The sequence below is a fragment of the Neodiprion pinetum genome, chromosome 3, assembly GCF_021155775.2.
Source record: "Neodiprion pinetum isolate iyNeoPine1 chromosome 3, iyNeoPine1.2, whole genome shotgun sequence".
Taxonomy (NCBI): Eukaryota; Metazoa; Arthropoda; class Insecta; order Hymenoptera; family Diprionidae; genus Neodiprion; species Neodiprion pinetum.
This window is the reverse complement of record NC_060234.1, coordinates 9,254,784-9,277,387: the sequence shown is the minus strand read 5'-3', so window position 1 is coordinate 9,277,387 and position 22,604 is coordinate 9,254,784. Positions and strand designations below refer to the sequence as shown.

The following is a 22,604-nucleotide window of genomic DNA, read 5'->3' as shown; positions in this document are numbered from 1 at the left end:
AATGGTAGGGAGTAGTATGAGAATAGGTCTCATAGCTGGGGTTTGCGTGTCTCCTGCAATGTACGTTACGATACCTATAGAATTCTGACATCTAACTTAGCTCGGTAGTGTGTAGGGGGTACTTCTATACGGCGTCCTTAAACAATGAGCTACCTACGTAGATAGTGTTTGTGCCTGAAACAAGGTATTTTGATACCTCGCCTTCCATATCTTTACCAAAATAAGTATACGATTCACCTCTATTTGGGCGGTAGAATACTGATATATGTTGTTCGCCTGAAACAGCGAAAAACACGTCTAGCACATGGTCTATTATACCCTGATGGCGTTCGATTCTTCTGTAGTAAGTTCTATAGTCGCCTTCGCCTATATCGGTTATTTTTACCATTTCGGTAAGGAGTGATTTGAAAGCGTCATTGGATTTGTAATTTAGCGTTATTATGACTTTGTGCATCGAGATTTTAATATTTGTTATTAGGTAGGGCCCTGTTTGTGGTTTCTCTATACAGACTACTTCAATATTGTCATCCTCCTCGTTAGTTGGGAGCCTCATTGTATTACCCTGTTCTTAGTTATTAGTCGCGTAGGAATTGTTAGATTTGACGTTGGTTACAGTTCCTGTGGACAGATTGATATGAAGTGGGTGAGGTTAAGCTTTCGCTTTCTGAAGTTTATCCAAGTGGACGACCCTAGTCCTGCCGTCGACGAGGATTTTGACGTTATTATTTGAGAGGATTTCCACTACTTCGTGTGGACCCGTGTAGTGATCAGCGAATTTATTTTTCCTTGGTTCCTTTAAGAGGAATACCAGGTCTCCTACCTTCTATTGCAATAATTTGATCTTGTTATCATAGTAATATTTGTATTTATTCTTTGCTTGAGTTAGGTTCTTGCCTGCTAGAGTCTGAAGTTCGTGTAGACTTTTACATGCATCTAACAGATAGTCTTCGTATGTTCTGTCTGTGACGGGCTCTATTGCTGCATAGTTCGAGGGCACCCTTGCCTCTCGACCAAACACTAACTCGTACGGCGAGTACCTAGTGCCTTCGTGTACACTAGTGTTGTAAGAAAACATGGCTAGTTCTAGCCATTCGTCCCAGTCATTTTTATCAGTGACAAACCGCTTTAGGTATTCGATACGGACGTGATGCGACCTTTCTATTGACCCATTTGACTGTGGGTGAAATGCCGTAGTTCTATCCTACGTTATCCTAAATCGTTCCGCTATTGCCTTTATTAATAAACTGGTCAAGTTGGTGCCTTGATCCGTGAGGATGTGCCTAGGTGCGCCATATATACATATAAAATTCTTTACTAATCCGTCGGCCATTGCTACTGAGTCGGTTTCCTTTAAAGGTATAGCTAAGGAGTATTTTGTAAGGAGGTCCTGAATGGTTAGAATATGGCCGTTCACTCGTTTCGTGACGGGCAGAGGGCCCACAACATCCATCGAGACCTTTTCGAAGGCGGACTCGGGTGTATCAGTTATTATCATAGGTTGTTTGTGTTTTATGCGCGTGAGCTTCTTTGTGGCGCACTGCCAACACTTTCCTATGTAATCCTGTACTTGTCGCTTCATGTTTGGCCAAGCGTACCTTTGTCTAATCCTACGATACGTCTTAGTTACTCCTTTGTGGCCACCTAACGCAGATTCGTGGTTTTCTTTTATGATTCCGACCCTACGTTCTTCTGCCGGGGACTGTATTAAGTCCTCGTATATTGTTAGCGCGCAAAGGCAGTCATTGAGTACGGTTTTTACTCTGTTTAGAATTTCCTACCATGGGACGTTGTCTATGAAAGCTGTTCTGGCTATCGCGATCTCTGTTAGCTCTATTTCTAGGATAACGTCTAGCAGCGATGCTAACGCTTCCTCAAGTATCTCCCTATCCAGACTTCTCTTGACCGATTCCTTAATTGGGTGGAGGCAACGCGTATATAAGTATTTTGAACGGTTGCTTGAATACTTTATTGATTAATTTGATTACGGTCTTCCAGGATAGTTTGTCAAGACCACAACCTATCCTGGGCATCGCGAGGCGGTAATCTGCGTTTCTTTTACAAGTACGCCTGAGTTGGATCAGAGCCTTTTCTAGATTTTTAAGCGTAGGCTTGTCGTTGCTAGGTTTTTTGGTTATTAGATAGTAGACAAAACGCCTGCCCACCTGAAGTTGAGCCACTTCACCTACCTTGGCGTTCTGTTCCTTCAGTTCGTCAAGTCTCCCGAATTTCTCCCGGAATTGCACTGCGATGCCGGCTCCCATATGCAGGTCCTCGGCCACGCAATGCACCAGTGAGAAATTTTCGTCTGCGGTAAATAGGTTTCCTGTCACTTCTGTCGTGACCGGAGGTAGCTCAAAAATATCTTCATTCGTGGTGTCGATTTCGTCCGTCGTGTCTAGTTCTAACGTTTGTATTGTCGCGAGTTCAGGATCCAACGGGGCTGGATCTGTATTGTCGACTGGGTTTCTGGAAAGGGCGTCGGCATTCGTGTTGGCACGCCCTTCTTTGTATTTTATTGTGCACTGGAATTCGGCAAGGAGGGTTTTCCACCTAACGAGCCGCGCGCACGGATTTTTGTTCTTGTGAAACCAGGACAAAGCTTTTTGATCTAATATCACAGTGAATTCCCTACCGTAGAGGTATGGCCTAAAATAGTTTACGCACCAAACCACTGCTAGCAATTCCTTTTCAAAGGTGGAATAATTCCTTTCCGCTGACGTTAATACTCGAGACACATATGATATTGGTAGGTCTTTCCCTACTTCTCCTTGACTCAGGACACCCCCGATCGCATAACCGGACGCGTCCGTCGTGACTAGAAAAGGTCGCTCGAAGTCAGGGTATTGCAAGATTGGTTTTTCGCATAACTTATCACGCAAGAATTCAAAGGCTGATTGATGCTGTTCCTCCCATACAAAACTTTCCCCCTTTTTGAGTAAGTTAGTGAGTGGTTTCGCGATCTTCGAAAACCCTGGTATAAACCGTCTATAATACCCTGCTAAACCTAGGATGTGTTTGACGTTTTTTGGGTTTTTGGGTGCCGGGAACCTTTTTACAGATTCGATTTTTTTCGGATCCGGTTCTACCCCCACATCACTAATCACGTGTCCTAGGTAGGTAACTTCATGCCTGAGAAATTCACATTTATCCGGCTGAAGGGCCAGGTTTGCTTTTCGTAGCTTACTCATCAGTCGCGTGACTTTGCGTTCGTGCTCTTCTAAGGTAGAAGCATAGATTACGATGTCGTCTAAATACACGAATAACTCTATCCCCTGCGATCCTAGCAGCACCTGGTCCATTAGCCTCTGGAATGTGGCTGGCGCATTTTTTAATCCGAATGGCATACGAGTAAACTCGTAGTGCCCATGTGGCGTCGAGAAGGCGGTTTTACAAGCGTCCTTCTCGTCCATCTGTATCTGGTGAAAACCTGATGCTAAATCAAACACCGAGAAGTAGCGAGCGTTCCCTAGTTGATCGAGGATCTCGGTTATGTTAGGCAACGGGTAAGCGTCGCCTATTGTCTTCTCGTTTAACTTTCGATAGTCTATAACGATTCGCCATCTCTTATTCCCTTTTGAATCGGCCTTTTTCGGTACGATCCACAGAGGAGAGCTATAGGGTGATACCGATGGTTTGATCACTCCATTTTGCTCCATTTCACTAACCTGCCTGGCTATCTCGTCCTTGTGGACGGGTGGGAATCTGTACTGTTTCGTGTGCACAGGTAAGTCGTCAGTCGTGGCTATTTTGTGTTTCATGACGCTAGTGTATCTAAGCTTGTCATCTGGTAAATGGAAGACATCCGCGTTTTCTCGGACTAGTCTAGCGACGCTGTCTTCCTCCTCGTCGTTAAGGTGATCTAGTCCCAGCAAATTTGTAATGATTTCGGAGCGTCTGGAGAATTTTTCGTCGGAGTCGGTAACGTCGGTTATTGAGCATTTGTTTATACTAACGTGTTCGGTCTTGTCTAACGGTATCGCCTCGCTTGTGTCCAGCAATTCCACAGTAGGGACTTTTATGAGCTTGTCCTCCTCTGTGGTATTTACCGCGCGAATAGTTGCCCTGCTCCCGTTGTCTTTAACGATAGCATTCCCTATGTAGACTCCTTCGCAGCTATCCAAAAGGGGAACGTATCCCTCCTTGATGCTGTTCTCACTAATTTTGATTGGAAAGGCTACGTTTGTGCGCTTTGGCACGAGGACGGTTTCTCGGTCGTTGGAATGAACCGATTCGTTCAACACCTCAAGGCACTGATCCGCGTAATTAACGTTTGCTTCGAACTGTGTAAGGAAGGCTGACCCTAGGATACCGTCGCTTTTTATAGGGAAAGTGTTCTCGACTACATGAAAGTCTGTTTTAAAGCCGAACATTTCTAATTCTGTGGCTCCTAAGCTATAGTGCGGGACGTCTCCTATACCTATTATTGTGATACGCCTTTTGGGATTTACCCTGCGAAAGTCTTTTATATTGGAGGCCTTAACAATGTTAGCCTCTGCTCCTGTGTCTATCATAGAATTTACTGCTATTTTTATGTCTCTTGAGTTTAAGTTTACTGTGGGAATTCTCCCTTTTAAATAGAGGCAGACGGACCTGCTTCCGCCTCTTCGGTCTCTAAAGCATTGGCCCTTGTTACTCGGGGGTTGCTTGTACTCCCCGAGGGCCCTGCTCCGTTTCCCGAGTTGTTTCTATTAACTGCCTCGTTGTACTTGCGTTTACGGCATTCGCTATAAGAATGTCCTATATTTTTACAATAGCTGCACTCAATCACGTTTGTGTTTCGCGCATTTGATTGTTGGTTTGACGGTGGTTTATTTTTATAGCAGTTGGCTGTGCTGTGGGTTGATCGCCCGCACAGCGTGCATGATTCCTTGCTCTCCACGGACCTGTTTGCCGCGGGTCTCCTAATTGCTCTACATTGGTCGGTCGCGTGATTGTTACGCCCGCAGTGTTTGCACGGCTCCGCGCTGTATACCTCGGCCCTGCTTACGCCACGGTTCCTGGCCCGATCTTTATCTAATTCCAACGCCTTACTGGCATCTATGGCTCTTTCGTAAGCTGTTTTCAAGTTGGAATATCCCTTGATTAGTACCGCGTTCCGGCAGTCGCTCGGCAATCCGCCGATGAATGCCTCGAAAACTTCCTCGTCTAGCCTGATTATTTCGGATTTAGTTAATTCGCGGTTCTTTCTCCTTTCCGCCTCTATCAACCCTGTTTTGATATTGCGGGTTCTCCCTATATAATCTAATACATGTTCGTCACTGTGTTTGTATAACTGACCAAGTTCACCACGGTAGTGATTCGCGGATCTGATAGGCGCGAAAACTTCCGTGAGTTTATCTAGAAGTCCCTGCAGAGTTGCAAAATTCTCGTCTTCTATCACGGCGTACGCTTGGTCGGCGAGCTTGCTCCTGATAAGACGCGTAAGGTATCCCTCTAGGCTGGGTGCTACCATCTCGAGTGCTCTTTTACACGCTCGATTGAATTGCATCACAGTGATATTCTTTCCATCGAATTTTGGAACTACCGCAAGAGCGTCTTTAACTGATATAGACTGCTCCGCCAACGGCAGAGTAGGAGGAATGGCTTGTTGTACGGTATTAATGATTTAAGGGCGGGTGGTTCCTGAGATTTTGTCTTTCAGGGCCTGCTCCCTTTTTTTTAATTGCTCTTCGCGTTCGGCCAGTTTCCTCCTCCTCTCCCGGAACGGATCAGCTTGCGCGGCTTGGTACGCGAGCTCCTGTTCCTGTAAATCTAACTCGCGCTCCCAGATTTCCTGCTCGCGTAATTGTATTTCTAGATCTTTGTCAAGAACTAGTTCTTCCGGTGCGCCTGGCTCTCCTAATTCCTGAGGTCCCAGGTTCGGTCCTGTGATTCCTCCGCGTAAAATTTTAAGTTTCTCGCGATTTTCTCTCTGGATACGTCTAATTAACGCCTCCCTAGTTAAAGCTTCTGCTTCCAGATTCAGCTCTTCGTCGTCGGTGGGGACGGATACTACTGATTTTATCGAAACATGATCGCTTTCTAAATTCTGATTTAGAGCGTTTCTACTGATTGCTCCTTTGTTGAGTGGATCAGTGCGCTGACTGTCCACGAGATTAGGTTTATGGGTCGCCAATGATTTTCTTAAGTCGCCCTTTTTCCTTTCTGCTTTCTTCTTAAAGTGCAGGATTTCTGCTTCAAGCCTTAACTCGTCTTTACTTCGCGTGCACGCTGGACCGGGTTCCCTAAATGTAGCGTCTGTGGCTATTTCTGCGTTTTCGGTTACCGCCTTATCCGTGCCGCGTGAATTTTGAGCTACGAGGAGTTGTACTTCTCGATCAATTTCCGCCTTTTTCCGGAGAAGTTCGGACAGCTTTGTGTCCTCCGTAGGACCTAACCGCGGTTCATCCAGTTTTGAACGGCCCGGCGCTTCGTTAGTGTCCCCAATTTTGTCATCTGCCATGCTCGCGGAGAGCTGCGCAGGATATTTGAATTCGTCTACCTTGCCCAGTTTGGACTGCGTAGGATATTTTGAGTCGTCTACTGTGCCTTTCGTTGGCTGTGTAGGGTATTTTACGTCTTGCGCGGAATCCCCGTGTGGGTTGTTCCGCTGCGTTTTTGCTTTCGCGTTCGCGATTTCTTTTGCCTTGAGTTCGGCAAGCCTAGCTAGTTTCTTTTAAACGTCGTCGCTTAAACTCACGTCTTTACTCGATTCTATGGCGCGTTGTTTCTTTTCTAATTCAGCTTCTTGCTGTTTAAACTGTTCGCTAAGATGTCTCGACTTCCTATTCATTTCTGCCTGTCGTTCATCTAACGCTTCCTTTTCCTTTTGGAGCCTCTTTTCTTTGTTAGATACCTCCTGCTTTATAAATTCTACATCGGTTTCTGTGTACTTGAGCTGTAGGCTGTCATCTGCTGACGCACCGCTTTCCTTCTTACTACCAGTTCTGGTTTCGATCGGCATGTTAATTTCGCGTATGAATCTTTTCCCTATTAGTGAAAATAATCGCAAGCGTGTGGAGTCCCCGTGGTATTCGCTTTTTTCATTGCTAATGTCGAGCGTTATTTCACGATCCCGTCTGTAGTTATTCGTTCGTCCCGATCGCGTTCTTTACGGCTTAGGTGAGTTTATTTGCTACTCCCGTTACGTGTGTAGTGCGAAATTCGGTTCACTGTTTTTCCTACTTTTGCGGGTCTCGTCTTTAATAACTCTACCGATTATTCTTAGTTGAATTTGGCTTTACAAAATCAATTTTTAACGAATCCCACCGCTGCCACCATAAATTTTATTCCTGTGACGTCCCAGACGCACTAATCAACAAAAAAAAACAATTCTTATCGTTGACGTACGCGGCGCGACACTGAAATAACGGAGCCCTGTTTTATTTGAGGGACCCGGGCCCCCGCTATGGATTATATTCGACGTGTAGGGAGATATGGGGTAACGTAAAGAGCGTCCTACCTTTAATCGAGGAAGATGATCTTTGGTTCTGAGTCCAAGTCGATGATTTCAGGTTCTTCCACCCAGTCGTATACGTGCGGCACCGGGTATAGCTTCCGCCTGATGTCGACCTGCTCGTACAGCAGCCCCTCGTTGATTCTCGTAATCGTCTGTATTACTTCTCGCTCTACTCCGTGAGTAGAAAACGGGTGGTCAACCTTGGGATTGCTGGACGTATTCGATGAGAAGGTGCCCGATTCTTCGTTGGAACTGGTTCGAGTATAGATCAGAAGGATCTCTAAGCGGCTTTGAATGCGTTTGACTCTAGCTTGTAATGCAGCTTGCTTCTTAGCTCGCAGTCGTCGGCCTGCGCGATGTCTATTCTTACAGTTTTGACGTTTGCTGGACTTTGACATCTACCGATGGAGGAAAGGGTGTAAGGATTGATTAACGTTGGAAAAGCTAGTTTTGCAAGCTTAATTATGTCAGCGTCTCCGCTAACGACCAATGTTAAACGAGGTAAAAGGGGAATTACCTTGGAGGATTCACTGACTCTAGTTTTAGGATGCAAAGAAATGAATACTCGTTGAATTAAATCTTTGTGTTTCGATATATTGTTACAATTAAATCAGCAAAAGGTACAATGGTTAATATACTAGACGCGTATAACTAATGTTTAACGTAAAGCAGAGCGCTAAGCTGTTAGCGAATTTGTGCAAGTCCTAAACGTACAAGTTAATTATTTGGCTTGAGGAGCTTTACTAGAACTTGACTGTTCAGCTTGAAGCGCGGATAAGAAGTGACGTCCTGAGTCTGCGGCGTCAACCGTCTCGGCTGCTGGGCGTGCTGGTGCGCATGCGCGGGGCTGTGGTGCGCGCGCAGTTGTCCCGCCTCTACGCGCTCGGTGTCACGTAGGCGCGCGTGACGTCAGAGTGTTGGAATGCGGTCCTTTGTTGGCGTAGTCCCGTTAGGTCCGGCGTCGGCCTGTCGCTGCCTGTTTGCTTGCACGTGTTCGGGGTCCGGCGCCGACCTGTCGCTGCCTGCTCGCTTGCACGTGTTCGTTTGCACGTGATGGGCCTGACGTCATGCTGTGAGGGTCTCTGTTTTATGACCCTGTTGTATAGCTAAGCCGGTCCCTGGCTAAGTGCGGATCTGGCTTTCACTTTTGTTTATGACGGTTGAGTAAAACAGGTTTCTCCGCTCGACCCTTGGCCTTTGTTCTGCGTCGGGCGTCGGTCCGTAGGCCGGGGCTGGGATTGTTTGCCTCAGTTCCTCCTCGGGTATCGGATCGTCGCGTCAATGTTTCTACTTAAGTGTTTTTCAGTACTTGAACGATTTATTACTTCCGTCTGTTTATGGTATCGGAGTTCGGGAATGTTTAGTCTAGGGTGTAATCTTAACTACGCAAAATCTTATCTTAATTTGAACGAACGCTCAGCGGGTGTTTATGTTCGGGTTCGCCTATGAACCTTTGTTTAAGTGTTTCGGGTCCCGCTGGCCGCTCTGCTTATAGTTATTTATTTATTCTAGAGATAGTGGATATTTCTGAGAAGTGCACGTGGTCGGGCGCTGAACGTGCAGAATGTCACGTAGGCCTGCTGAAGGCGTATTGTAAGTGCAGGGATAAGGTTTCCCTTTGCGCGACGATGACGTGTACTCCTTTGTATAACATGTATATGGTTATATTACATTTGTGGGTAAGTCCCTATGATTATTTATTGTATCTTATTCATTTTATTATTCGTATAAACAACAGGAATTAACAGGAACTTGGACTATTGATAAACGCAAATCATTGATTCCGCAACGTTTCGACCATTTTATTTGGCCTTCTTCAGGCGTCTATAAACATACATATAAATACAAAATATTTTAAACACAACGCATAATACATATAACAAGATTATACAAATAATAGCAAATAAATTTACCTCAATTTATAAGCGTAAACAATATAAATCTTCTTATACAACTTCATTAGCTCCTCATAAATAATTAACAAAATTCAAAAATTTATTAATTAAAAAGAACGCAGCTAACAGAACCGACTTGTACATGTAAATAAACTGTCGACCGCAGTCAACCTCAAAATATACATAAATGAGGAAACAGTAAGCGAATGAAGCGCCCTTGTTTCCCACATTCACCGCCGCGGGAATTCAAAACAATACTCTAAAACATTTCTACAGTATCTGAGTCAAAACAAAAATTAAATACATTAAAATAGTCTAAACATTCAAAATAAAGTAAAACTAACGTGCGTCACCAAGATAATCGTTATAAACCGATAAAATCTCGTTGTACATTGCACTCAGATTCTGGGTGTCAGTACGCTTGTTTACCGTGTCATTAAGTTTAATCCAAACCATTTCACTAACCGATCTTTTTAACCAGTTATTCTCTAAATCTAAGATCTTCGCTTTGTCAAAATCAAACCCATGACCCGAGTCGAAGTAATGTGCGGCCAGCGCTGTTTTGTTCTCATCCAAGATTTTAACATTCCTACAACTATTCCTATGTTGGTAAATCCTATTTTTTAAATACTGTTTGGTTTGACCCACATAACAAAGTCCACAAGAGCACGGGATCTTGTACACTACACCTGCTCTTTGATCCTGCTGCACTGGATCCTTTAACTTAGTGTATAATGATTTTATTTTATACACGTTATAATAAGCCAGCTTTACATTAGTACCTGTAAAACAACTATTAATTTTATGTGACAAGCCCGGAACAAAAGGAAACCGGCAGTACTTGATGAAATTCGTAGGACGAACTCCACCAACCCCACCATTTGCTTTATTCTCTTTAAACTTAATGATAGCTGCACGAACAAACGATCTTGGATAACTGTTATTAGTTAACAACATCTCAATTTTTTGATAATTGTCCTCATGATACTCCTCGCTGCTAAGTCTAAACATTCTATCCAGTAAACCATGAATCATTCCCACTTTCTGTGACATTGGGTGGTTGGAACAGAAATTCAAAATTCTTCCTGAACTAGTTGGTTTGGTGTACCAATTAGTCTTCAAATGGTTGTTGGATCTTTCAACCATGATATCTAGGAATGGAATACAACCATTCTGTTCCACTTCCATGGTGAACTGGATATTCTCTTCAAAGCTATTAAACAACTCCAAGACTCTGTTTAATTCCGTCTCAGGGACTGCAGCGATAGTATCATCTACGTACAATTTAATAAACGCAATGTTAAACGGGAGCGCCGTAATTATCTGTTGTAACACATAATTCATAACAATATTGGCCAACACCGGACTAGCTGGATTACCCATACTACAACCTTCAACCTGTCTGTACAACACCCCATTATACGTAAAATAACTGGTTTCAAAACAAAACTCTATAAGTTTAATAAGCAAATATTTAGGAACTTTAACTAAATGTTTGATGTTGTCCCAAGATTCATTAATGACCTTCAATACTAAATCCTTACGGATATTTGTAAACAACGAGACTACGTCAAGTGATATCAATCTATAATCACTATGTAATTCAACGTCTCTAATAAAATCAACGAATTGAAAAGAATTTAATAAATTAAAACTAAAAGTATCCACAACCGGTGTCAAAATTTCATGTACAACTCGCGACAACTTATAGCTAGGAGATTGTATGCAACTCACTACCGGACGTAACTTGCAAGTATGTTTGTGCGTCTTACGTAGTCCATATATCCTAGGTTGTGCACCGGGATTCAGAGGTCTAAGTCCTACTGGTAAATCCCAGTCAAGATTGGCATTAGGATTAAGATCGGCTTGCATTTTAAGTACCGATATTATGGGTGCGGGCAGTGTTTCATAAAGACTATGATTATGATGGTTTAATATACCATAACTTCCCGATATTCCGTTAATCCTGTGGTCGGTTAATAGGCCTTGGATATGGAGGTGAAACTCGCGGCCTGAAGCGTCTCGGATATCTCCGACTCCCTGAAGATACATTTGAATATCTGTTGGTAGTGGGTAATCGAATGCTAGGACTTGATTAATCTGGAGATGCTCAAGGGTTAGTATTCCTCTAGAGCTGGATATATCAAGCAATCGTTTCCAGAGCGCTATTGTACAGTAGTATTGAAAAGCGCTAAATGACACGTATTATATATATATCCGGAGCTAGCATCTTCGGGTGTGATTGACGAAGCTGAAGAGAAGAACCTTCGGTCGAGCTATACTCGAGCACCACGGATATATGGACTACGTAAGACGCACAAACCAACTTGCAAGTTACGTCCGGTAGTGAGTTGCATACAATCTCCTAGCTATAAGTTGTCGCGAGTTGTACATGAAATTTTGACACCGGTTGTGGATACTTTTAGTTTTAATTTATTAAATTCTTTTCAATTCGTTGATTTTATTAGAGACGTTGAATTACATAGTGATTATAGATTGATATCACTTGACGTAGTCTCGTTGTTTACAAATATCCGTAAGGATTTAGTATTGAAGGTCATTAATGAATCTTGGGACAACATCAAACATTTAGTTAAAGTTCCTAAATATTTGCTTATTAAACTTATAGAGTTTTGTTTTGAAACCAGTTATTTTACGTATAATGGGGTGTTGTACAGACAGGTTGAAGGTTGTAGTATGGGTAATCCAGCTAGTCCGGTGTTGGCCAATATTGTTATGAATTATGTGTTACAACAGATAATTACGGCGCTCCCGTTTAACATTGCGTTTATTAAATTGTACGTAGATGATACTATCGCTGCAGTCCCTGAGACGGAATTAAACAGAGTCTTGGAGTTGTTTAATAGCTTTGAAGAGAATATCCAGTTCACCATGGAAGTGGAACAGAATGGTTGTATTCCATTCCTAGATATCATGGTTGAAAGATCCAACAACCATTTGAAGACTAATTGGTACACCAAACCAACTAGTTCAGGAAGAATTTTGAATTTCTGTTCCAACCACCCAATGTCACAGAAAGTGGGAATGATTCATGGTTTACTGGATAGAATGTTTAGACTTAGCAGCGAGGAGTATCATGAGGACAATTATCAAAAAATTGAGATGTTGTTAACTAATAACAGTTATCCAAGATCGTTTGTTCGTGCAGCTATCATTAAGTTTAAAGAGAATAAAGCAAATGGTGGGGTTGGTGGAGTTCGTCCTACGAATTTCATCAAGTACTGCCGGTTTCCTTTTGTTCCGGGCTTGTCACATAAAATTAATAGTTGTTTTACAGGTACTAATGTAAAGCTGGCTTATTATAACGTGTATAAAATAAAATCATTATACACTAAGTTAAAGGATCCAGTGCAGCAGGATCAAAGAGCAGGTGTAGTGTACAAGATCCCGTGCTCTTGTGGACTTTGTTATGTGGGTCAAACCAAACAGTATTTAAAAAATAGGATTTACCAACATAGGAATAGTTGTAGGAATGTTAAAATCTTGGATGAGAACAAAACAGCGCTGGCCGCACATTACTTCGACTCGGGTCATGGGTTTGATTTTGACAAAGCGAAGATCTTAGATTTAGAGAATAACTGGTTAAAAAGATCGGTTAGTGAAATGGTTTGGATTAAACTTAATGACACGGTAAACAAGCGTACTGACACCCAGAATCTGAGTGCAATGTACAACGAGATTTTATCGGTTTATAACGATTATCTTGGTGACGCACGTTAGTTTTACTTTATTTTGAATGTTTAGACTATTTTAATGTATTTAATTTTTGTTTTGACTCAGATACTGTAGAAATGTTTTAGAGTATTGTTTTGAATTCCCGCGGCGGTGAATGTGGGAAACAAGGGCGCTTCATTCGCTTACTGTTTCCTCATTTATGTATATTTTGAGGTTGACTGCGGTCGACAGTTTATTTACATGTACAAGTCGGTTCTGTTAGCTGCGTTCTTTTTAATTAATAAATTTTTGAATTTTGTTAATTATTTATGAGGAGCTAATGAAGTTGTATAAGAAGATTTATATTGTTTACGCTTATAAATTGAGGTAAATTTATTTGCTATTATTTGTATAATCTTGTTATATGTATTATGCGTTGTGTTTAAAATATTTTGTATTTATATGTATGTTTATAGACGCCTGAAGAAGGCCAAATAAAATGGTCGAAACGTTGCGGAATCAATGATTTGCGTTTATCAATAGTCCAAGTTCCTGTTAATTCCTGTTGTTTGTATGATATATCATGGACGTTAATATAATGGATTATTCGTATATTTCTAATAGTGTAGTAAGGCAAGTATGTTGTATACGATGTAAGTATATATGTATTTCTAATAGTGTAATAAGGCAAGTATATATGTATACGATGAGTAGAGCAAGCCAAGATGGCGGCCTTTTACTACTTGGCATGACTGTGGATACGGCTTGTTGCCTGGTGCTTTCTGACGGGTTCGCCATGTTGCTTTGCCCTTTGCTTATGATATATGCTTATAACTTAGGTGTAATGTAGGTGTATGTTATAATATGATAGTATGATCGAGGTGAGAGAACAACAGTCCTGGAATGGTGGTGGAAAAAATGTATGCATGGTAGACGTTCTCCTGGGGACGTCACACCCCCCTCCTTATTTGAAGGAAATATGTTTTATTTCCGGAAAGATCCTAATAGTGTTATTGGACCAGGTTAAGATCTTTCGCTCGCTGTTGTGCTCTTTCCTCGAGTTTTCTTAGTTCTGTGTCAGAATTTGTATCTAGGTTTTCTGGGAAATGTATCGACTGTGACGGGGCATGGTAGATTATTTTATTTGTTTGTTCCGTCTGCTCCTGGGCGTCAGTCGTCGTAGGTTGATAACTCTTTCGTCTCCTTAGGTGCATTAGTAGATGCGTCACCGAGTCCCAAAGTGATGCTATCAAATGGTAACTGCATCCGTATGCGGTGTGGAGAGTGTATCCATGGATGCAAGTGTCGATTAGAAACTTTATCAGTGCCCATACGGCCAAATTCCCCATATTCCTCCTACGATGCTTCCGAAAGTAGTGAATCCGGAGAATAGTTTTTTCGCGGTCGATTCTGCTATGCGTGTCAACGTCTTCTCATCTAGCAAGTTGTACATATTGATTGTCCCGGTCCCGATGGTTTCGCCTCGTGCTCCTCTGGAGATGGTGTCGAGTAGCGCGGGCTTCTCGGCTGGGAACATGATGTGTTCGCGTAGCTCTTGCAGTTCTTTCTCTGTGTAAATTCCACTGGATCCAAGAGGTCCTGGGTTGCTGTATTTCCAGTTCATACTGGTCAGAGGTTTCAATTTCTGAGGTACCTTGGCCTCTGAGGCCCTGGGTGTAAATTTGTACCAAGTCTCTTCCACCTTGAACATCGGTGGTACAACTTCGTTGCAGCTCCTTCTTGTTCCAGTTTTTACGAGGATTCTTGATTTGGGTCGCAAAAACATACTCTCGTTCTGATGGTTTACCGGCAGGTCGTTGTAGCATTCCGTGGTCTTACGAAACTCTACCTCTACCGGGATACACTTCATTATGTAGATTACCTCGCCGGCTATGGTTGCGAAGTAACCGGGACCTTTCATGAGATTGAAAGCGAAACTGTCGGGTGAGAGCTCTGCGAGATTCAACGCGTTCTTTAATACCTGTGGCTCCAGTTTGCATTTTTGCTCGATTACGTCTCTGTAAAAGCTGGTAGTTTGTGATCTGATGTGCTTCTCCACGTAGATGAACTTTGAGTTTATGTAGGAGAAAATATCTATGTTTGACACTGCTAATTTCGAGCGCTGTTTGGAAACCTCTGTGGGGTTGGTCTCGAAGATGAAGAGACGGGGATGTTCCGTATTTATAATCTTGTATCCGCAGATGGTGGCTCGGGACCTTTCCATGAATGCGAATGTTGTGTCGCCTGTTTGTAGGGAGTATATGGTTGGTGAATCCGTAGCGTTTATGCGGTCGGCGTATCCCGTATACAGCACGTCGTATTTGTCGAATTTGCACTCGTCGATGGGCGTCGTTGTCCAGTATGTGTGGCCACCCTCATCGTCGATGCATTGGCCATCCCCGAAGGGGCACGTCGTTCCACTCTTTAGTAGAATTTGGTTATTAGAGATTTTTACATTGGCGGTGTATGAGTAGACCGAGATTTTTATTACTGCTTGGACAACAGCGCTTTCCCATTGTCCGTATCCGTCGTTGTAGTACTGGCCCTGGCAGGTTCCGTCCGATGTTAGGCTTCCAGCCAAGGTGGCGTCGCGTAATGTCGTAACGTTCGTCGGGATTTCCACCAGGTGTGTCTGGGTTCCGAGAGTCAGTGTGCCTGTACGATGTAGTGATTCGCACGCTTCCCTTGAGATTCTGGGAAGGTAGGCTTTCCTCCCTCCGTCAGTTACTGAATTATGTGAGAATTGGCCGCATCTGTACACCGTCCTGTCTATTTCCACCTTACATTGCAGAACTTGCGCCTGCTTGTATTCCGTGAGCTGTAGTAGCTGTATGAATGTGCGTTCGTTTTGAGTCTTGTCATGCTCCAGGTCGCATTGGTCGATGTCGAGTAGGTTTATCGTCGTTACATTTAAGGCTGCTCCGCCACAGTCGTACCTAATTAGAGCGTGGGTTCCCTCCAACCAACAAATGGTAGAGATTAGTATGAGGACAGACCTCATGCTGGGGTTCGCGTAATTCCTGTAATGTATGTTACGATACCTATAAATTCTGACATCTAACTTAGTTTGGTAGTGTGTACATTTATACGGCGTCCTTGAACATTTGGCTACCTACATAGATAGCATTTGTGCCTGAGACGAGGTATTTTGATACCTCGCCTTCCATGCCGTTACCAAAATAAGTGTACGATTCGCCTTTGTTTGGGCAAAAGAGTACTGATATGTGTTGTTCGTCCGGACGGGCGAAAAACACGTCCAACACAAGGTCTACTATACCCTGTTGGCTTCGGATTCTCCTATAGTACGTTCTGTAATCACCTTCGCCTATGTCTGATATTTTTACCATTTCGGTGAGCAGTGATTTGAAGGCGTCGTTGGCTTTATAATTTAGTGTAACTATGACTTTGTACATCAAAATTTTGATATTCGTGATTAGGTGGGGTTCTGTCTGCGGTTTTTCTATGAGAACTACCTCGATGTTGTCATCCTCCTCGTTAGCTGGGAGCCTCATTATAATATTCTGTTCTTAGTTACTAGTAGCTCCTGTGGACAGAATAGTAAAGGTAGGTGAGGTTAAGCCTTTGCCCTTTTAAGTTTGTCCAGGTGGACGACCCTAGCTCTACCGTCGACAAGGATTTTAACATTATTATTTAGGAGAATTTCCACTACCTCGTGTGGACCTGTGTAATGGTCGGCGAATTTATTTTTTCTATGTTCCATTAAGAGGAACACTAGGTCTCCTGCCTTTAGTTGTAACAGTTTCATTTTATTATCGTAATAGTGTTCGTATTTATGCTTTGCCTGGGTTAGGTTCTCGGCTGCTAGAGTGTATCTCGTGAAGGTTTTTACGTAAGTTCAACAGGTAGCCTTCATATGTTCTGTCCGAGACAGCCACTATAGCCGCGTAGTTCGAGGGCACTCTTGCCTCTCGACCGAACACTAACTCGTATGGTGAGAATCTAGTGCTTTTGTGTACACTGGTATTATAGGAGAACATGGCCAGCTCTAACCATTCGTCCCAATTGCTTTTATCGGTGACGAATTGTTTTAAATAGTTTTTAGCGTCACGTACCATGTACCAAGACTACTCGGTCCTTGTACGCAAAAATACCAAGACTGGCCGTTAACCGACAAACACACACCGATAATTGACTAAAAATGATGTATTGTCAACTTTTCTTTCTGAACACGAAATTAAATATAATACGGACAGAAAATCGCAGTCAGCAGTTAGCTGTCAGTTTTTTGTCACTGTACGGTTGGTGAAACTGCTTGGCTTGGCTATGGCTAGTCGATTACTGCGCCATCTTTGCATCGTAATTCTTGTTCACCTTTTTATACACTTCGCGACTTCGCTGTCTCGCGCTCGCCCTTGGCTTACGTACGATTTTGAACCACGAAGAAAAAGGGCGACTTAGTTTTTTCCTGAGTAAACTTCGAATGTCCGGATTCGTATTGTGTCAATTGTGTGCTTCGCTGTGCGTTTTCATTTAGAAAGAGGTAAGCATGATATTTATCGACGACGACGATCTACAGAACACAATGAAACCTGAAAATTTGCACTTTTATACTGATGAGTGGATTATCTCGTTTCTTTTTCTTTTCCATTCATTGCACGATGAAATATTTATATATTTTTACACATTTTTTTGGGATGCATTGTGACATATTCTTGCCTTTTCACGATTGCAATGACCGTGGTGATGGTGATGGTGGTGGTCAACTCAATAAATTTCGATTCAGGTAACTATGTCATCTGCAAGTGAGACCGAGAATGACGAGAATGACTCTGGATACGGGCCGCCTACGCCAAAAAAACTACGATTGGCTCGTGGAAATGCGAAGCTCAAAAAACAAGGACATCGAACTCAAAAATATCGAGTCGAATGGGAACGAGATCCGCAATGTTCGCCCTGGCTCGGGCCGGATCCAGCTTCAAAGACAAAAGCGAGGTGTAAATGTGCAACGTTCGTCTCATCGCCGATATAAGCTTGATCAAAACCCACGGAAAAACCAAAAAACACGAAAAAAACGCGACAAGCTTACGAGTGCAGCTCGTCAAAACTTTTGAGCAAATTTTTTAAACCTCAAGCTACGTTGAACACTCGGGACAGAAATATAACGAATGCGGAGATCAAGATTTGCGGTTTTTTGGCAGCTCGCAACATTCCTTATGCCGTGGTCAATGATCTTATTCCATGCATGAAGTCCGCACTCCCAGACTCGAAAATCTTAGACGGAATATCCATGAAAAGGCAGAAAGCAACAAAAATCGTCACCAACGTCATCGGTGCTTCTCATAAAGAGGAAATCGCCAACCATCTACAGAAACAGAAGTTTTCTATTCTAACCGATGACTCCACGGATTGTTTCAGCGTCAAGACCGCGTATATCGTCGTTCGGTTCTACAACGAAGACCTTGGACGAATCACCAGCGTGTTTTGGGAGTTGTCTAGTATTTTTCCTGAAGACGACGTTAGGGCAGCTCAGGAGGGAGCTAGTGGTCGACACCTGTATAATTTGATCATTAGGTCGTTTGAAGAAAAATTCATTTCCTTAACGAATGTATTGGGGTTTGGTTGTGACGGCGCAAGCGTCAACATCGGTGCGCGAAACTCGATTGCAAGTCGTCTAAAAGAATCATGCCCTGGTATAATTATCATGAGGTGTATATGCCATTCTCTTCATTTAGCAGCCAGCAAATCATGTGAACAGAACATCCCTCGGAGCTGTGAAGACCTCGCCAGGAATGTTCACAACTACGTACAGCAAAGTACGAAGCGCATTGCGAGTCTCGCTGTATTTCAAAAATTTTTGAATGTCGCTGTCCACAAAATTCTCCATTCAGCACAAACGCGCTGGCTTTCGCTGCTCTCGGTTGTGGGTCGCATGTTGGAGCAATGGGAGCCACTCCGTCTATATTTCATGGAACGACATATGGAAGAACGAACACTGGCGGCAGAATCGATATTCATGTGGCTGAGAGACCCGTTCGTGAAGCTCCATTATCATTTTCTCGCGTGGGTTTTACCCAAAGTTGTCACGATGAATGCCTACTTTCAATCGGAATCGGTGTTCATCACATCTCTCGCTGATAAAATGGAGTTTGCGTTTAAAGAACTTCTTACGACCTATATGGCCCAAAAGTACGTAGCAACGACACCACTCAGCAAGGTTAATACGGAGAATAAAGACGAATTCATTCCATCCTTGCCTCGACAATGCTTTTCTACCAACTTTCGTAAGCTAAATGACATAGCTGCTGAAATGTATGATGGCTACCGCAATGACGAAAAGCAGCTTGAACGAGTTGTAGTCAGAGAGGAAATAGCTTATAATGCAACAGCGCTACTACATTCAAAACTTATTCAACTCGTTCAACTCCTCCAACCTGCGTTTCTCCTCCCATTCTGTTTGCGGAGGTTTTAGGTTTTGCCGCGGAACCTGCGTTTCTCCTCCCAACGAGAACATATACCTGGGTGTGCAAGTGCTGGAAGAGTTGAAAAAACCGGAAGTATTGATAAGACCGGACTTGGTAGCAGATTTTCGGGCAAGATGTCGTAATTTTCTGATGAAACTCTGCAAGGAGATTCAAGAGCGATTCGATTTCGATGATCCTCTATTAAGAATGCTCCCTTTGCTGCATCCATCGAATGCTACGTCGAGAAATGAGCGAAACAAACGTCAGTCGCTCGTCGAGCTTTGGAGCATCGTTCCCAGAGCCAAGCCCGAGAACTTGGAAGCTCTTCAGCGCTCGGATGATGTATGGCGTCGTCTTCCGCTCGACGAAATTCTTGAAGACGTAGTCAAGGCAAAAGACCGGACATTTTTTGGCACAAAATTGCTCAACTGACCGATTCTGAGGGCTGCAAAAGATACGTAGAACTACCATCTTTCGCATTGGCAGTTCTCTGTACTCCTCACGCAAATGCTGACTGTGAAAGAGTTTTTAGCAAATACAATTTGGTGAAAACCAAAAGTAGAAACAGGCTGACGGTACAAAATATTGAAGGCGCTATGCTGGCTTCACAAGCAGTTAAAGTAAACGCCAAGTGTTGTGCCGCGTTTGAGCCGACGAAGAGCATGCATAGTCGAATGACGTCTGCAATTTTGTACGATGCTCCGAACGAATCAACGGCGGATGCAGAAGAGGATCACCGGACTATCAACGATTTGGACGTGATATTCGAAGAGATTTAAATCAGGCGACACTGCGAAGAACACAGCATCGGCAGTGAAGAGTGGAGATATATAATTGTTCGACACAAAGTCATAGATTTATTCAGTGTTTTTTCAATAATATTTTAATGGTCTGTTTCAAAATTCGATAAGAAATGAAAATAACATTGTTGAACCCTCTTTTCCGATAAAAAATCATAGTTATGAATTATTTCTCAATTTTTCTCAATATATTTTACACTATATGTCTGGAATGCAAAAAAAAGGTTTAAAGTGGTATTTTTTCAATGCATTCAATAATTACTGCCCTCTATTAACGGTACATGAAATTGAAATATAAAATTGTTTCACTAGGATGTGATTTCTGACATAGTTTATATACCAGTGTTGGCAGCGCCGCAGCGGAGCACAGGCGTACTAGTTTTTCGTTTTCAATACCAGCTTTCAGACAGCTCGGCACAATGATTTCTGAGTGGCCGTCTAACATCCCTGATCTGCGCTCCGAGCTGAACAGTCAACTTCTAATAACGCTCCTTAAGCTAAACAGTTGACTTGTATTTTAGAACTTGTAAAAGTACGCTAGTAGCTTAGCGCTCTGCCTTGTATTAGAATATTAACCATACGCGTTTAGTATACTCTATACATTAATCGTTGTACCGCTTTTCAACTTTATTTGTAACAATACATTCCAACACAAAGTTTAACTCATCGTGTATTTACTTCATTTACCTTTTTAAACTAGAGTCAGTGAATCCTTAAGGTAATTCCCAGTTACCTCATTTAACATTGGTTGTCAGCGGAGACGCTGACATAATAAAGCTTGAAAAACTAGCTTTTTCAACGTTAACTAATCCTTACCCCTTTTCTCCCATCGGTAGATGTCAAAAACCGGTAAGCGCCAAAATCGTAAGACTCGACACCGTGCAGGTAGACGATTACGTGCTCGAAAGCAAGCAGCACTTCAAGCCAGGGCCAGACGCATTCAAGGTCGTTTCGAGATCCTTCCGATCTACTCCCGTAGTAGCTTCAACTCAGAGTCAGGCACTTCTTCGTCGAATACGTTCGGCTATCCCAAACTGAGCAACCGTTCACTACGTTCGGGGTTGAACGAGAGGTGATACAAACGATCAGAAGGGTCAACGAGGGGCTGCTGTACGAACAGGTCGACATCAGACGGAAGCTATTTCCAGCACCGCACGTCTACGATTGGGTGGACGAGCCTGAGGTCATCGATTTCGACTTCGAACCTGAGGTCATCATCCTCGATTAAAGGTAGGACGCTCTTTCCGTTACCATACACCCCTTTTCACGTCGAACATAATCCATAGCGAGGGCCCGGGTCCCTCAACTTAAACAGGGCTCCGTTATTTCAGTGCCGTACCGCGCGCGTCAACGATAGGATTTATATTTTTTTGTTGATTAGTACGTTGGGACGTCACACCCGTCGACAGACTGAGGCAATCTCCCCAGACACGGCTCTTGGATCGACGCCAGATATAATACAGAGGACCAAGTGTCGAGCAGCAAGAACCTGTTTCACTCAATAGGCCAGACAGTCATAAACACGGCTGAGGGTCAGGCCATAAAACCCCGCCGGGGACTGCAGCAACTACGCAGTAGAAAGCACATGGACGCACGTGCAAGCGAACACGCAGCGACAGGTCGGCGCTGGACCCACCCGGGACTACGCCAACAAAGGCCCGCATTCTGATGCCCTGATGTCACAGGTGCCTACGTGCCGCCGAGCACGCAGTCAGGACGACTGCGCGCGCACCCCGGCGATCGCGCATGCGCGCCACCGCGCCTCACAGCAGAGCTGGTCCACGCCACGAGCTCATCCAGTGTCAGCAGACGTACAATAATTATTGTACAGGTACCATAATCTTATTAATTTTTCAATCCTCAATCCTAAGCGTACAATCTTGATAAAAATACAATAATTTTGGATGATAGCAATTTTCCGCATAAAATAATTTATTAAACAAGTTTCTAAATACAATTGTATTATCCCGCCATGAATTCTAGGTAAATGTTTCCTATTATAACTAGTAGACGGCGTAACGATAGCTTTGTGCCGATAACATCAGCCAATAAGCCTATACTTTCTGATATGCATTTAATATGATTGGTTAGTTGTACAATTATCAGTGTGTATGTATTATTTCAGGGGCCCCAATCTAGACTTGATAGGTTTTAGTATCTGTTTTTGACTTTTTTACCTAACCTTACGCTATATTCTAAATGTACGACTGAAAGATAGAGCTGCTGGAAATAAAAAATTTAACTCAAGCTTATTGATTCTAATTAGAGTGATCGAAGAATTCTTTATAATAAAATATTATAATAATGAGTGGTAAAAATTCTGATTCTGATGATTCGACATTAAATACGCCTTCAAGGAAAAAAGTATGCAGAA

At 43.1% G+C, this 22,604-nt stretch overlaps 3 protein-coding genes and 1 long non-coding RNA gene across 4 annotated transcripts; 1 reads left to right on the top strand and 3 right to left on the bottom strand.

Moving 5' to 3' along the window:
- Positions 1 to 5,605: 5,605 nt before the first annotated feature.
- On the bottom strand, positions 5,606 to 6,943 carry LOC138190530 (caldesmon-like). Its single transcript, XM_069134067.1, has 2 exons — positions 6,680 to 6,943; positions 5,606 to 6,538 (listed from the first exon to the last, which is right to left on the bottom strand). The coding sequence occupies exons 1-2, from the start codon at positions 6,941 to 6,943 to the stop codon at positions 5,606 to 5,608; spliced, it is 1,197 nt and encodes a 398-aa protein (XP_068990168.1).
- Positions 6,944 to 9,215: 2,272 nt separating this feature from the next.
- On the bottom strand, positions 9,216 to 9,601 carry LOC124213785 (uncharacterized). Its single transcript, XR_006881972.2, has 2 exons — positions 9,352 to 9,601; positions 9,216 to 9,262 (listed from the first exon to the last, which is right to left on the bottom strand). It is a non-coding gene; the product is annotated as an uncharacterized lncRNA (long non-coding RNA).
- Positions 9,602 to 9,672: 71 nt separating this feature from the next.
- On the bottom strand, positions 9,673 to 11,205 carry LOC138190529 (uncharacterized). Its single transcript, XM_069134066.1, has 3 exons — positions 11,106 to 11,205; positions 10,175 to 10,607; positions 9,673 to 9,934 (listed from the first exon to the last, which is right to left on the bottom strand). Exons 1-3 carry the CDS (start codon positions 11,203 to 11,205, stop codon positions 9,673 to 9,675), a joined length of 795 nt encoding a protein of 264 aa, XP_068990167.1.
- An 825-nt stretch (positions 11,206 to 12,030) lies between these two features.
- LOC124213812 (uncharacterized) lies at positions 12,031 to 13,074 on the top strand. Its single transcript, XM_069134065.1, has 2 exons — positions 12,031 to 12,572; positions 12,813 to 13,074. The coding sequence occupies exons 1-2, from the start codon at positions 12,031 to 12,033 to the stop codon at positions 13,072 to 13,074; spliced, it is 804 nt and encodes a 267-aa protein (XP_068990166.1).
- Positions 13,075 to 22,604: the final 9,530 nt, after the last annotated feature.

Coding starts and splice junctions, on each gene's coding strand:
- LOC138190530 (XM_069134067.1), bottom strand. CDS start 6,943: ATGCCGATCGAAACCAGAACTGGTAGTAAGAAGGAAAGCGGTGCGTCA. Junction 6,539..6,679: donor CCATAGAATCGAGTAAAGAC/GTGAGTTTAAGC, acceptor TACCCTACACAG/CCAACGAAAGGCACAGTAGA.
- LOC138190529 (XM_069134066.1), bottom strand. CDS start 11,205: ATGCAAGCCGATCTTAATCCTAATGCCAATCTTGACTGGGATTTACCA. Junction 10,608..11,105: donor ACCTAGGATATATGGACTAC/GTAAGACGCACA, acceptor AATTGTACGTAG/ATGATACTATCGCTGCAGTC. Junction 9,935..10,174: donor CGTCCTACGAATTTCATCAA/GTACTGCCGGTT, acceptor TTACCAACATAG/GAATAGTTGTAGGAATGTTA.
- LOC124213812 (XM_069134065.1), top strand. CDS start 12,031: ATGGGTAATCCAGCTAGTCCGGTGTTGGCCAATATTGTTATGAATTAT. Junction 12,573..12,812: donor CGTCCTACGAATTTCATCAA/GTACTGCCGGTT, acceptor TTACCAACATAG/GAATAGTTGTAGGAATGTTA.